The sequence below is a fragment of the Berghia stephanieae genome, chromosome 7, assembly GCF_034508935.2.
Source record: "Berghia stephanieae isolate SIO BIC M18660-M18661 chromosome 7, UCSD_Bste_1.3, whole genome shotgun sequence".
NCBI lineage: Eukaryota > Metazoa > Mollusca > Gastropoda > Nudibranchia > Aeolidiidae > Berghia > Berghia stephanieae.
The window spans coordinates 39,119,358-39,133,401 of NC_088366.1; the positions used below are offsets into that span (position 1 = coordinate 39,119,358).

General features: G+C 36.8%; 1 protein-coding gene across 5 annotated transcripts in view; it reads right to left on the reverse strand.

Annotated features, from left to right (window-relative positions):
* LOC144977216 (inactive serine protease PAMR1-like) overlaps positions 1 to 14,044 on the reverse strand; it is a 114,328-nt gene that overhangs the window by 15,752 nt on the left and 84,532 nt on the right. For all 5 annotated transcript variants that reach the window (XM_078922175.1, XM_078922174.1, XM_078922173.1 and 2 more), the window contains exon 2: positions 8,534 to 8,791. In XM_078922175.1, coding sequence (XP_078778301.1) covers positions 8,534 to 8,735 — 202 coding nt within the window. In that variant the 5' untranslated portion in view covers positions 8,736 to 8,791. The remainder of the gene's footprint in view (positions 1 to 8,533; positions 8,792 to 14,044) is intronic.

A 14,044-nucleotide genomic window follows, 5' to 3' on the forward strand; every position in this document is an offset into this window, starting at 1 on the left:
TCAAAATCTCCATGACTCATTATCCCATCCTGGGGTTACGAGGATGATACATTTCGTCAAATCCAAGAACCTGCCTTACTCGCTTGATGAAGTGAAGAAGGTTTGTGCAAACTGTAAAATCTGCTGTGAACTGAAGCCTTCCTTCTACAAACAGTCAAATCCTAATCTGATCAAAGCTACTCAGCCCTTTGAGCGCCTGAGTGTGGACTTCAAGGGTCCTCTGCCCTCTTCTTCAAGAAATAAATACCTTTTAACAGTGATTGACGAATACTCTCGCTTTCCGTTTGCTTTTCTGTGTGCCGATATGAGTGCCGCAACAATCATCAAATGCTTCGGCCAGCTTTTCTCTCTGTTTGGAATGCCATCTTATGTGCACTCTGATAGAGGGACTAACTTCATGTCCGCCGAACTCAAGGACTTTTTACATAGGAAGGGTGTAGCTACTGTGAATAAGGCTTCTTATGTTAGAAATATAAGACACTGGACGCAGAGTTGTCAAGCTAGCAGACTGACTTTAATATCGAAGGGTGGAACAGGAAGAGGGTGTAGTGAATCTAAACATACTGAGAGTAACAATGATAATGAAGTGATTAGATACATATGATAGGAGTATGTTATGAGCAACATTAGTTATAGTTACATCCTTTCCCTTTTGGGTTTGAAATGAATGAAACGAAATTTAGGATATTAAAACAAATCTAATTGAGTTCAAGTTGGGGACAATGATTTAAGTGGATAGTGTAGTGAATTATCTTTAACCAACATTTAGATATAGGATGGTTTACAACTTAAAATCTGTTATAAGTGGTAAAGTTGTCATTATAGGAATAGCTGAGCTTGAGACAAATTAGGATTAAAATGAAAGTAAAATGTTATTTTGAAACTTGGAAACAAATCATAGAAATGAATATCAGGATTATGACCTAATATTATAATTCTTATTTAATAAAAGAAATCAAAAATAAGGTTACTGTTTTACACTTAAGAAATTGAACGTACAACAAAGGGAAATCATTATATGAGATTTAAAGTAGATACTGATTGGTTAAAGTTAAAGAAATGTTGTTAGAATGGAATATGAATCATGAAGATGAGAAAAGGATGTATCATTTACATCTAGTTGTACATATATAATATAGTATAGCATCTGAAAATTGAAATGAGAAAAAAAAATTATGGGGAATAATGCATCGGGGTTTTAATGATTCTACCACGAGAAGAGGTACGAATGGGGATTTTGGATGGTGAGATTCTCAGGTTGGTAGGTGTTCGGGTTTGAGCGGTCGAAGAAGTGAAGGCAATGGGAGGTGGGTTGTGGTTGGTGGTAGTGGTGTTTTGAGGAGTGTGTGTGGTAGAGTTTGAGCCTAAAGGGTAATCAATATCAGACATGGTCTCATTAACATCGTTCATATTCATATGTCTAATTCTGAGTTGAGTGCGGTTTCGAACAACAGTTCCATGGGGTGTTTTGACCAGGTATGATCGGGATACAGGATCAATCGTTTTAATAATAATACCGGGTGTCCATTTACGATCTCGAAGATTGATGGGTTGAATGAAGACTTTGGTGTCTGGTTTGAAAGTGGGGAGGGACTTAGTTTGTCGATCATAATAATGTTTTTGTTTTTCCGCATTAGATTGTTTTTGTTGGATGATTGTAGGGTAACTGGAGGTTCTTTGTTGGAGAGAACGTTGTGTTGATGGAACAACCGATCTGAGTTTTCTGCAGAGGAATTTTTGGGCAGGACTTAAACCAGTTGTTGAGTCAGGAGTGTTTCTTACTTCAAGAAGTCCTAAGAATGGATCAGATCTGGTTTCAAGGGATTTTCTCAATAAAGTTTTGGCTTGCTTTACTGCGTTTTCAGCTTTTCCGTTTGATTGAGGATGGTACGGAGAACTGAACTGGTGATTGAAATCATAAGCCATGGAGAATTCCTTAAACGTTTGTGAAGAGAAACAGGGTCCATTGTCAGAGATAACTGTATTTGGGATACCGTAGCGAGCAAACTGAGTTTTCAGAGTCTTTATTACTGTATCTGATGCTTCATTTTCCAGTTTCTCGATTTCAAAGAAATCAGTAAGATAATCAACAAGTACTATGTACGTTTTGTTGGAGAAGTAAAAAATGTCCAATCCAATCTTTTCCCAAGCATAAGTTGCAATTTCGTGAGGAATTAATGGTTCTCTTGGGTTTCTTTGGGCATAGATTTGACATCCTTTGCAATTATTTATGAAGTCCTTTATTTCGGAGTTCATTGACGGCCAAAAAAGGGTTTCCCGAGCTCTTCTCAAACAAGCATCAGTGGCACGATGAGAGGAATGGAGTGCTTCTTTCATTTCCTTCCTGCAGGTAGTTGGTACAACTAGTTGATGGTCTTTGAAGATGATGCCATCAGAGATTGAGAGGGCATGTTTGAAGTTAAAGTATGGTTTTAGAGGTTGTGGAATGTCTGAATTATTTGGCCAACCATTTTGAATGAAGGTTTTTAAGAGAGCTAGGTTTGGATCTAGATCAGTTTCTTGTTGAAATTTTATTAGGCGTTCAGGTCTAACGGAAGCTTCATTTGCATAATTAATTTGTTCGAATTCTTCGTAACCAGAATTATCGGATAGGTGAGATCTAGAGAGTGTGTCAGCAAGGAACATTGTGGAGCCTTTCTTATATGCAATTTCAACGTTGTGTTCAAGGATCCTGAGCATCATGCCTTGAAGTCGGCGAGGCATTGAAGAAAGAGGTTTTTTGATGATTGATTCAAGGGGTTTGTGGTCAGAGTGTATAAGTACCTTTTTACCAAAGATGTATTGGTGGAATTTCTTTAACGAAAAAAATAATGGCAAGTGTTTCTTTCTCGATTTGGGAGTAACGCTTTTCTGTATCTGTGAGAGCGCGAGAGGCATAAGCGATTGGTCGGTCATTTTGGAGGAGTGCAGCACCAAGACCATGCTCAGACGAGTCACATTGGATTACGATGCTTTTCTGCGAGGAGAAATAACCAAGGACAGGTGCATTCGTAATCAAGCGTTTGATAGTTTCGAAAGCAGTTTTTTGAGCAGTACCCCACTGAAAATTAATGTTCTTTTGCAGTAATTGACGAATTGGTTGGATTACTGTTGAAAGATTGGGCAGAAATTTTGCCAGATAGTTAATGAAACCGACGAGTCGTTGTACTCCTTTTACACTATCAGGGGGTGACATTTCCAGAATGGCTTTCACTTTTTCAGGGTCAGGTTGTAGACCATCAGTGGAAATGATGTGGCCAAGAAATGAAATTTTGTTTTTGCAGAGATCAAGTTTTTCTTTATTTAGGGCAATATTCATTTGTCTACATCTGGTGAGCAATGCGATGAGATTTTTGTTATGGTCCAAAGCAGCTTCATTGTCAGTAGAACCAGATCCTGTGACAATAATGTCATCAATGGCATAGAAGACACCAGGCAAGTCGGATAGAGCGCTTGATAAATGTTTTTGAAAAATTTCGCTGGAGACACATAGGCCAAAGGGTAAGCGATTCCATTTATACTGGCCAAAAGGTGTAGCCATAGTTGTCAGTGAGCTGGAATCCTTATCAAGTTTACAGTGCCAGAATGCGCTTTTTACGTCAAGTTTCGAGTAAAGACGTGCTTGTTGCAAATGTGGCAATATTTCATCGAGAACTGGTAGTTGATATGTTTCTTTGACGAGTGAGTTGTTTAGTGGTTTTGGATCTATGCATATCCGTAGATCACCGGAGCGTTTTGTAGCAATGACCATTCTGCTACACCAATCAGTGGGTGTATTTACAGGTTCAATGACATTGAGAGTTGTGAGACGCTGAAGTTCAATTTTTACTTTGTCTCTGAGAGCGATTGGGAGTCTAGCGGGTTTTGAATTAACCGGGGTGACGTCATTTCTTAATGTAAGTTTGACAGTATTGGGCAAACAGCCAATGTTGGTTTCAAAAATGTCATCAAATTCACTTATGATTTTCTCAGCAGGGGATGTAAGCGAGAAAATGTGTTCAAAGTTCTCATAATCTATTTTTAATACTCCCATCCTTTCACTGGTTTGTTTCCCAAGGATGGGAGAAAGAGTAGTATTCTCGACTAGCATCGTTGTCTTGAACGATTTGGAATCATTGGGGTTGGTGAGAGTTTTACAGATTTGTCCTAACACTTCAAGGGGTTGGTTTGTGTAAGATTTTACTGTTTTAAGGCAAGGAGAGATTTTGTCGCTGGGTTTTAGGAAACGTTGAGGAATAACGTCAACTGAGGATCCAGAATCTATTTGAAATGCAATTGTTTTTGTGTCCATTAAGAGGTTTATGAAAACGGCTTTTTTATCATTGCCAAGGGTAAGAAGATATTCTTCATTGTGATGATCATAGTCATTGTCAGCGTTTGTTTCTAGCAGATGAGTGCGATTTGCAGAGGGGCAACACACTCGAAAATGGTTAGGTTGACGACATTGCCCACATGTTTTCCCATAGGCTGGACATAATTCTTTGCGCAAAATGTGAGTTAAGGCACAGAATTTACATTTGCGAGGAGTTTGAGTAGAAGTTGGAGGCCTGGTTGGAGGACGAAATGGCATTGAGGACGGTGGTTTGCTGAAAGGAGGTCGTTGATTTTTAGAATTAGGCAAGGTACGTTGTTTCAATTTGTGTGAGTTGTTAGACTTGAAGGACAGTTTGTGTAGGGAGTCAGGAAGATTTATGACCCTTGATTGAGTCTCACTAGATTCGCTAGCCTTGCAAATGTCAATACATCTATCGAGAGTAAGTTTCTTCTCTTGTAGTAATCTTTTGCGTGTTGATGCGTTTCTGATGCCTAAAACAATTCTATCACGGAGGATTGAATCATGCATGCAGTTGCAGAAGTTACAAGTTTTTGCAAGAATTTTCAAATCTGTGACGAACAAATCGATGCTTTCACCTTCTTTTTGTGATCGTTGGTTGAAAATATAGCGTTCATACGTTTCATTGACTGCTCCCACGAAATGAGTGTTAAGGGTATCAATAATATGTGCGAGAGTGTCATCATCAGTGAAAGTGAAGGTGTTTATCAGACGTAAGGCGTCATTTCCAATGCAGTGGAGAAACATTGATTTTTTAAATTGTTCTTCTTTGCTGTTGAGGTCTGTTATTATGGAGTAATTCTCCCAAGTTTGCTTGAATAGCTTCCAATTGTCCAGTGGAGAAGTTGAAAGATTGAGAGGGGGAGGAGGAACAATGTTGGTAGCCGTAGCAACATTGTGAAGACCAGCAGAAGAGGTTGATGCAGGTGCAGAAGCCATTGTTTACAGTTGATTAGATCGAATTCGAGGAATCGATATATCGAATTTGAAGAATCGATATGGGAGTATCAAAGATGGTGTCTTTTCGTTACGGTGAACTCAGAGATAAGTTTTTACTTACGGCACGGGCGAAATGGAGCTACAAACAAGCTAGACTTGTAGTTCATAATTGTAAAATCAAAGATTAGTTCACCACCGCTGCTACCATGTGAATAAGGCTTCTTATGTTAGAAATATAAGACACTGGACGCAGAGTTGTCAAGCTAGCAGACTGACTTTAATATCGAAGGGTGGAACAGGAAGAGGGTGTAGTGAATCTAAACATACTGAGAGTAACAATGATAATGAAGTGATTAGATACATATGATAGGAGTATGTTATGAGCAACATTAGTTATAGTTACAGCTACTAGCCGGACTACTCCAAATAACCCGAGAGGTAATGGACAAGTGGAGCGACTGAATGGAACATTCTGGAAGACAATAATGCTTGCACTGAAGTCTCGTGGTCTGGAGATTCACCAGTCGGAACTCGTTCTTCCTGATTCCCTTCATTCCCTAAGGTCTCTTTTGTGCACTTCCACTAATGAAACTCCTCATGAGAGAATATTTCGCTTTTCCGTGTGCCGATATGAGTGCTGCAACAATCATCAAATGCTTCGGCCAGCTTTTCTCTCTGTTTGGAATGCCGTCTTATGTTGAATAAAGCCTAGACTTTGGTTTAAACTAAAGACAGACTTTTCTACAATCACTTCAGAATCGATATCCATGTTTAGACCCTTATCAATTTACCTACCAAAGTAAGCGCAGTGTAGAAGATGCTATCCTTGTTTTTACAAATAATATCTTCAAACATTTAGAAACGCATAGAAGCTACTGCAGAATTCTTTTTGTTGATTTTTCGACCGCCTTTAATATGAGTCAGCCCCACCTCCTTGCTCATAAACTTTCTACTTTAAAAATTAATCCTTATATCATCTCCTGGGTGCTAGACTTCCTTACAAATAGAATACAATATATACAAGGAAGAGGAGATGTCTCCAATAATATAACTGTAAATACTGGTGCTCCGCAGGGCTGTGTAATCTCTTCCATGCTTTTTATACTTAATACAAACGACTGTAAAAGCGCAGATCTAAACATACCCCTTTTAAAATTTGCTGACGATACTACTCTACAAGGATTAATTACGATTCAGCCCCTACTCCTTGCTCATAAACTTTCTATTTTTAAAATTAATCCTTATATCATCTCCTGGTTGCTAGACTTCCTTACAAATAGAATACAATATATACAAGTAAGAGGAGATGTCTCCAACAACATAACTATAAATACAAAGGCATACTAAAAATGACAAAAATAAATTATAAGGAAGAAATAAATAAATTTGTCTCCTGGTGCGACAATAACCACCTTGAATTGAATTTAAGTAAGACCAAAGAATTAATTATAGACTTTAGAAATATAAAAGACCACATCACTATTAAAAAGTAAAAAGTAGAGCAAGTAGTAGAATACAAATATCTAGGAGTCACCAAGGACAACAAATTACGGTGGGACATACATACCAGTTATATCAATAGTAAAATTAATCAAAGAATGTACATTTTACGGAAATTGTCCCCACTCAACATTGACAAAACACTCTGTACATTATTTTATGGATCTGTAATAGAAAGTGTTTTGGCTAAAACCCGGACGACCCTTATTAGATGAACACATAGCGAACATTTTCAATCAGACTTTCAAACATCACCAGAACCTAGATATTAATAAAGGGGAGCTGATATCAATACAAAAGCCAGGAAAACCAAAAGGACCTCCAATAATTTGAGACCAATTACGCTGCTTAATGCAATTAGAAAATCGCTCTCCCTGATCACACTGAATAGAATTAGACCGATTGTTGAAAATTATTTGTCACATAGTCAAAGCGGATTCAGGACAGAGAGAAGTACTGCAGATGAAGTTTGGACCGACAAATGGTTTGCTGCCAAACCCTTTCAGAAAAAATAGAAATAATTATAAATGGAATAGATATGTCTGCCTCCTTCAATACCATCAATCACCAATCCTTGTTAAAGATAATGAAAGAAGATGAAGTTAGATCAATACGATTCCTTATAAGTGAAACCTGGATAACAACTAAAATAACCGATCATTCCTTAGCAAAATTGGTACGCCACAAGGAGGCAGCTTGAGCCCTGTTTTATTTACCATTTACCTAGAAAATGCTTTAAAAGATGTGCGTAAATCTGTAACTTCAGCCAAATTACGTGTTGAAAACGAACTCACCATGGAAATTGCATTTGCAGACGACACTGATTTTATTGGCCTCAAACTAGAAAGTGAAAAAGACATCCAAAAAGCCTTACAAAAACACCAACTGTACGTTAATACTGACAAAACAGATGTAACATTACTGTCAAGGAAGAAAGATGGATGAAGAGCAAGTAGGATCATTAATAGGAGACAAGAAAGACGTAGAAAGAAGAAAAAGTTTATCGACGATTGCACTAAATAAATTATTACATACATGGATTAGAAAACATAAAAGAAAAATAAACACTAAAATCAAATTGTTTTAACCCTTGTAAAATCTGGGCTTACTATATAACTGTGGAACATGGGCACTGACTGGAACCAAAGAGCAAAGAGTAGACAAATTCAATAGAAAGCAACCGAAAAGAGCCCTGAATATGTGATACCCCACAAAAATAAGCAATAAAACACTATGAAAAATGCAATGAAAGACCTTTTATCCATTCAAATCCTGGAGCTTTTTGGGAATATACTAAGAAGAGATGAAAATATACCAGCTAATAAAGCCATGAATACTTTTTTCAACTGGACACAAGAAATATAAAGGCAGACCACCCACGTCAATTCACACTGCCCTGACTAGAGACCTAAAACGCCTTCAAAATAGCAAAGAATTAAAATCAAAGGAAGACCTTATGAAATTAGCATCCACAGCAAAACATCGTGAACTGTTGAAGTATTTTACACAGATGATTAGAGAGGTAGCTGAGGCATCCCAATTAGATGATTAGGAAGTGAAAGGCCTTAAGTCAAGTGAATCAGTCGTTATTATTATTATTATTATTATTATTATTATTATTACTACTACTATTATTATTATTATTATCACTCATCAAAATCCACATTATATCCACATCCTGCTTGCACAAATCAAAATCATATTAAAGGCCGACAGGGAAAAAAGGAATCTTATTTAGTTTATTGTCATTTATCAACCTACCATCTAGTATATCCACATGATCATAGCCTTCACAATATGATTTGGCATACGGTTGTGGTATGTGGAGCTCTGATGTTTCAACTGTCAGTTTGATGCGATGACTGGGGATGGTTTCAATCACGAATTCACAAGTTGTATTATGAGCATAAAATTGTTGTCCTCTATTTACGGTGAGCAGCTTCCAGTAGACTTTTCTTAACATGAAAACATCTTCTGGTTTGCCAGGTATCTCAGAGCAATAAAAATCTTTGGCGAACACTGAAAATAAAACATGATAATAATCATAATAATAATAATAATAATAATACACATTTATACAGCGCTCATTCTCGTGTAAGACACAAGCTCTGGGCATTTTACAATATAAATTATTAGAAAAAAAAAAAACAGAATTCATAGCCAAATTAAGGATTCATAGTGTCAATAAAAGCAAATACAGTAAAGATGTATCTTGAGATTCTTTTCAAAGGCAGGTAAAGACTTACACTCCCTCAGACCACGTGGTAGTTCATTCCAAATCTTGGGCCTGAAACAAGCAAACGATCTATCACCAAATTTTGTTCTTGATCTTTTTTCCAAAATTTTCATTTGGTCATTACATGATCTTAACGTGTAATTTTCAAATTTACACATGACCACGTGATCTGTGAGATATGCCGGTGCTATACCAGTCAAACACTTATAAACAAGACACACTGCTTTGTAATATGTGCGCTTTTCAATGGGCAACCAATGGAGAGAGGCCAACAAGGGGGTTGCCTGATCAAATTTTCGTTTGCCAAAAAGTAATCTTGCTGCACTGTTTTGCAGGAATTGTAATTGTTTTATAGAAGCCTGAGGCAAGTTGACAAGCAGGGAGTTACAATAATATAGTTTCGAAAAAATGAGGGAGACAACCAATGTTTTACATGTTCCAATTGTAATATACTGACGGATCGAACTGATTTTCTTCAATTGAAAGTATAAAGATTTACAGAGAGCAGAAATGTGAGCTGACATTCTCATTTCTGAATCAAAATAGACACCCAAATTTTTCACAGTCTTTGAAACTTTGATCTTTGCACCCCCAATCAACACCTCAAGACCATCATTCACCTTCAACTGCCCTCTATTTCCCACAATCATCACTTCTGTTTTTGACCCATTCATTTTCAACTTGTTTGCATTCATCCACTCTTTTACATCCGTCACACATTCTTCCACACGTTTCACAATAATTTCGAGATTTTTAGTTTTATCAGTGCATAAAGTTGCGTATCATCTGCATAGAGATGATAGCACAGTGATGACATTAGATAATGGAGAAGTATACAAAACAAAAAGAATCGAACCCAAAACAGAGCCTTGGGGAACACCAAAAGACAATGTATGTTGACGAGAAAGTTTATCTAAAATCATAACCTGTTGCTTTCTGTCATCTAAATAAGATTCAAACCACTGCAAGACAGTCCCAGACAAGCCAAAAGTTATATTAAGTCGTTTAATGAGAATGCCGTGGTCAATAGTGTCAAAAGCTGCCGAAAGGTCTAACAATGTCAGAAGAGAAACAGAACCTTTATCTAAAACATCAAGCAAATCACTCGCAACACAGCACAGAGCAGTTTCTGTGCTGTGGTAAGAATGATAAGCTGACTGAAATTTTTCCCATAGATTGTTTTCTTGGAGATGTTGTGAAAGGCGTCTGAATACAACTTTTTCAAGGATTTTAGAAAGAAATGGTAGATTTGAGACGGGACGGTAGTTTCTAAGGTCATTTACATCGAGGTTTTGCTTTTTTATCAGAGGCTTTACAACTGCATGTTTATAGATATCTGGGACTTGTCCTGAGATAAGTGACTGATTTATAATATGAGTTATACAAGGTAACAACTGAGGAAGACATAATTTCAAAACATTAGTTGGTAAAGGATCTAAATCACATGACTTCGAGGGAGATGAACAAATTATTTTAGAAATCTCTTCTTCAGTTGTTTCTTTTAAACAAGAGAATCCCTGGCATTTATTTGTAATTAATTATCTAAATTTTGCACGTGGAAAAAAGGTCTTTAGATTGCATAGCATAAAGACATTACTTGTTACCAGCATAACATGACATGGTGATGGCATACAAGTGTGACAATCTGTATAGTCCATTTATCGTTACTCGTGTGAGTAGCCAAGATCAGTTGAGATCACACATTTAAGCACTGTTTACACTACAATTTGTTATGAGAAAGAAAAAGGGGTGGTTATGTTTTAAGCTAGGCTCTTGGTAGAGTATTCATGTTTTATAAAAATATAATTTTAATTATTATAGTATGAACCTCTCATCTCATAAGGGAATTCGCCTCAGTTATGAATTTTCAATTTGAAAAGAGAGAATGACGGAATATGTTGGAGGGGGGAGAAAGCAGGAGAAGGAGGAAAGAGATTGTATGTGTGAGGGTGGGTGTGTTTGTGTGTGTGAAATGCAGCTAGTACATACCTACCAATAATCTATTTTCATGGTAAAACGTATTAGAGAACAAACATTGTTAGTTACCAAAATCCTGGAAAATCAATTTTGTGATTTACCTAAGATTTAAAGAAACACTCTAGTACACTTTGTATTCAATCTACTTCTGGATTCAATTGAAGTCAAGCGAGTAGGCAACAAATCAATTCAATTAACATGGAGCATTAATGGAAGGCTTGCTGTGTTGTACACAGGCATGCCTACCCTCAATTTCCAATTTTAAAGATAAAACCTCAAATTTCAGGAACAGTAAGTCACGCAATAGTATTGTCTTATAAGAAAGTAAAACATCTGATATCAAGAGAATAATATGGTCACAATAGTGCTAGAGTTAGTATGTACTTAGTAGTAATGAATCTGCTTGCTGCAAATGGGGTATCCTCCCTCGCTTGGTTAATAGTTTCTATTATTGCTTAGGTACATGACACATAAATAAGAATGCATATATATGAGAATAACCATTTTACAAAAGTGGAGGAAATATTTTTCCAGATCATTATGATAAAGAATGGCTTACCAATTTCTAAATTAAAAAGTTTGATGATGGCTAATGATGATGTGCTCAGGGGTGAGAATGACTGGTCACAAAAAAGGAGGAAATTTTTCATCGTGAAGATCATGACCCATCCATGCGACCATAAACTATAAATTTGATTTTCACTCAAATTTACTGAGATGTGATCCAAAATTTGTCTCACAGCAATTTCTGACACGACTCGGTGGAATTTCAAAAGTTGAAAGGGTAATTACAACATTTGGTGGTTATAACAACCACCAATAGTTGGGATGATGATGTAGTGGTAGTTGCTGTAGTAGTGGTGGTAGGGATGATGTGGTGTTATTTGTAGTAGTAGTGGTGATAGGGATGATGATGTGGTGGTGGTTGTAATAGTAGTGTTGGTAGAGATGTCGATCTAGTGGTTTTGGTGAGTGTTTTTTATTCAGTGATGATAATAGCAATTTGTCAAAAAGGAGGAAAATGTCTCGGTCTATCGATCAAACTCAAGCAAAGTGTAAGGGAAGACTTCTCTACCAGAATAATTTATGTCTTGATCTTATGAATTCTATATCAAAATATATCCCAAAAAAAAGAAGAAAAGAGAAATAGTAAGAAAGTCAAAGAGAGAGAGAGAGAGAGAGAGAGAGAGAGAGAGAGAGAGAGAGAGAGAGAGAGAGAGAGAGAGAGAGAGAGAGAGAGAGAGAGAGAGAGAGAGAGAGATTAAAAAGTCAATAGAGGAAAAAAATCCAGACCCATTTGTTTAACATTTCAAAATACGCTCTCTGAGCTTGAACATTGGTGCAGCAACTGCGAATTAATGTTTATGTGAAATAAATATCTGAAATATTTTTGGTGCGGATTTATAACAAGTAACTTTCATACTGTTTGGCAGTCCGCTGCTGTTCCTCAATTTAGTCAATAAAGGCATGAGATACATCAACAGAAGAAAAATGTCTACTTCTTTAAGATATACCACGTACCAATATGTTTTCTCTTATGTGAGATAATAGCAAATAAAAACTATTTTCTTTTGTTATGAATTTTAATGCCGTGTAAAAATTTGAGTCACTCTAATTAATTACCTCCCTTTATATTTAGATGAACCTTGAAATTCAGGACCAATGTCCAAATGAAAAAACTTTGGATCCCCCAAAAAATTTCACACACTTAAAACAATCTCTAGATTGAAATTAAATTAGGCATGCATAACTATAAATTTCACTGTAAATCATCATTGGTTGAAAGCACAGAGTGCATATATTTATATTTTAAAACCTCCAATTTTAATAGTTGTTTTGGTTTGTTTTGTTTTTTGTTGGCTGAAATTGGTTCACGGAAACCATGTTCGAGTTTGAGCTAAAAATTTGTTTGAGGAAGGAATGGACAAATTACGAATAAAATTAAGGGAAAAAATCGGGACATTTGATTGAGTTCGAGGAAATGCATGAGTCTGAGAAAACGGACTCGGGTGAAATTTTTTTTGTTTTACAGCAACAGCTAAAGTCTAATGATACGGCGCAAACAAATCTGTAACCCACCACTTCATGACTCCACTCACCACCACTTCAATTGCCATCCTTATTATGTGGTCCTGTGGTATGACACTTGCTTTCGAATCAGAAGGTCCTGGGTTCGAGCCTTTTTAATTACATTCACTCACAGTACTCCTGTGTAAAATGAGAAACTGGCCGTTAGCAGCACTGTCTCTGTCAGAAAAAAAAATTGAAAAATCGCTTAACAGGTGACATGTCAAGTTCTACATGTTACGTGTTGCTGTTGGCCAGGGACCCATTGTAAAGCGCTTTGAGCACATTTAGTGGATACTGCGCTGTATAAAAGTTCTTTTTTTTTTAAATATTTTTTTATTATCATCATCATTATTATTATGATTACTACCACTACTACAACAGCTACTACAACTATTACTACTACAACAACTAGTACTACTACTACTACTCCTTTTTCACCTTGGGTCAGTGTATAGGCCACAGACAAACAGTTTCCATCCTTCTCAATCCTGAGCTAACTTTTTTATCTCGTTCCATGTCTTATCACTTCTCTGTATATCAGCTTCTTTAATTCTTCCCCATTCTTCTCCATGTTCTCGTGGCCTTCTCCTTGATCTTCTGCCCTAAAGGATCCAGTCCAATATTTTATTCGATATAGTAGTGGAGTCATTCTTTCTAAGGGTGTGTCCAATCCACCTCCATCGTCTTCTTCCTATTTCCTCTCCCACTGGTTTCTGCTGTGTTCTTTTCCATACTTCTTCATTTTTAAGTCTTCTATCCATCCATTTTATTCTCAGTAGCTTACGCATGCACTTGTTTACGAAACTCTTTACCCTCCTATACATGCCTGTGATGCATTCCAAGTTTCACATCCATACAGTAGGACAGAATTCACGTTTGAGTTGAAAAGTCTTAGCTTTAGTCGAAGGGAGATATCTCTAGTTCTCCAAACTCTGATCTGTTCAAAGATGTGAATGCAGTCTGTGCCTTTCCTATCCGTGCTTTCACCT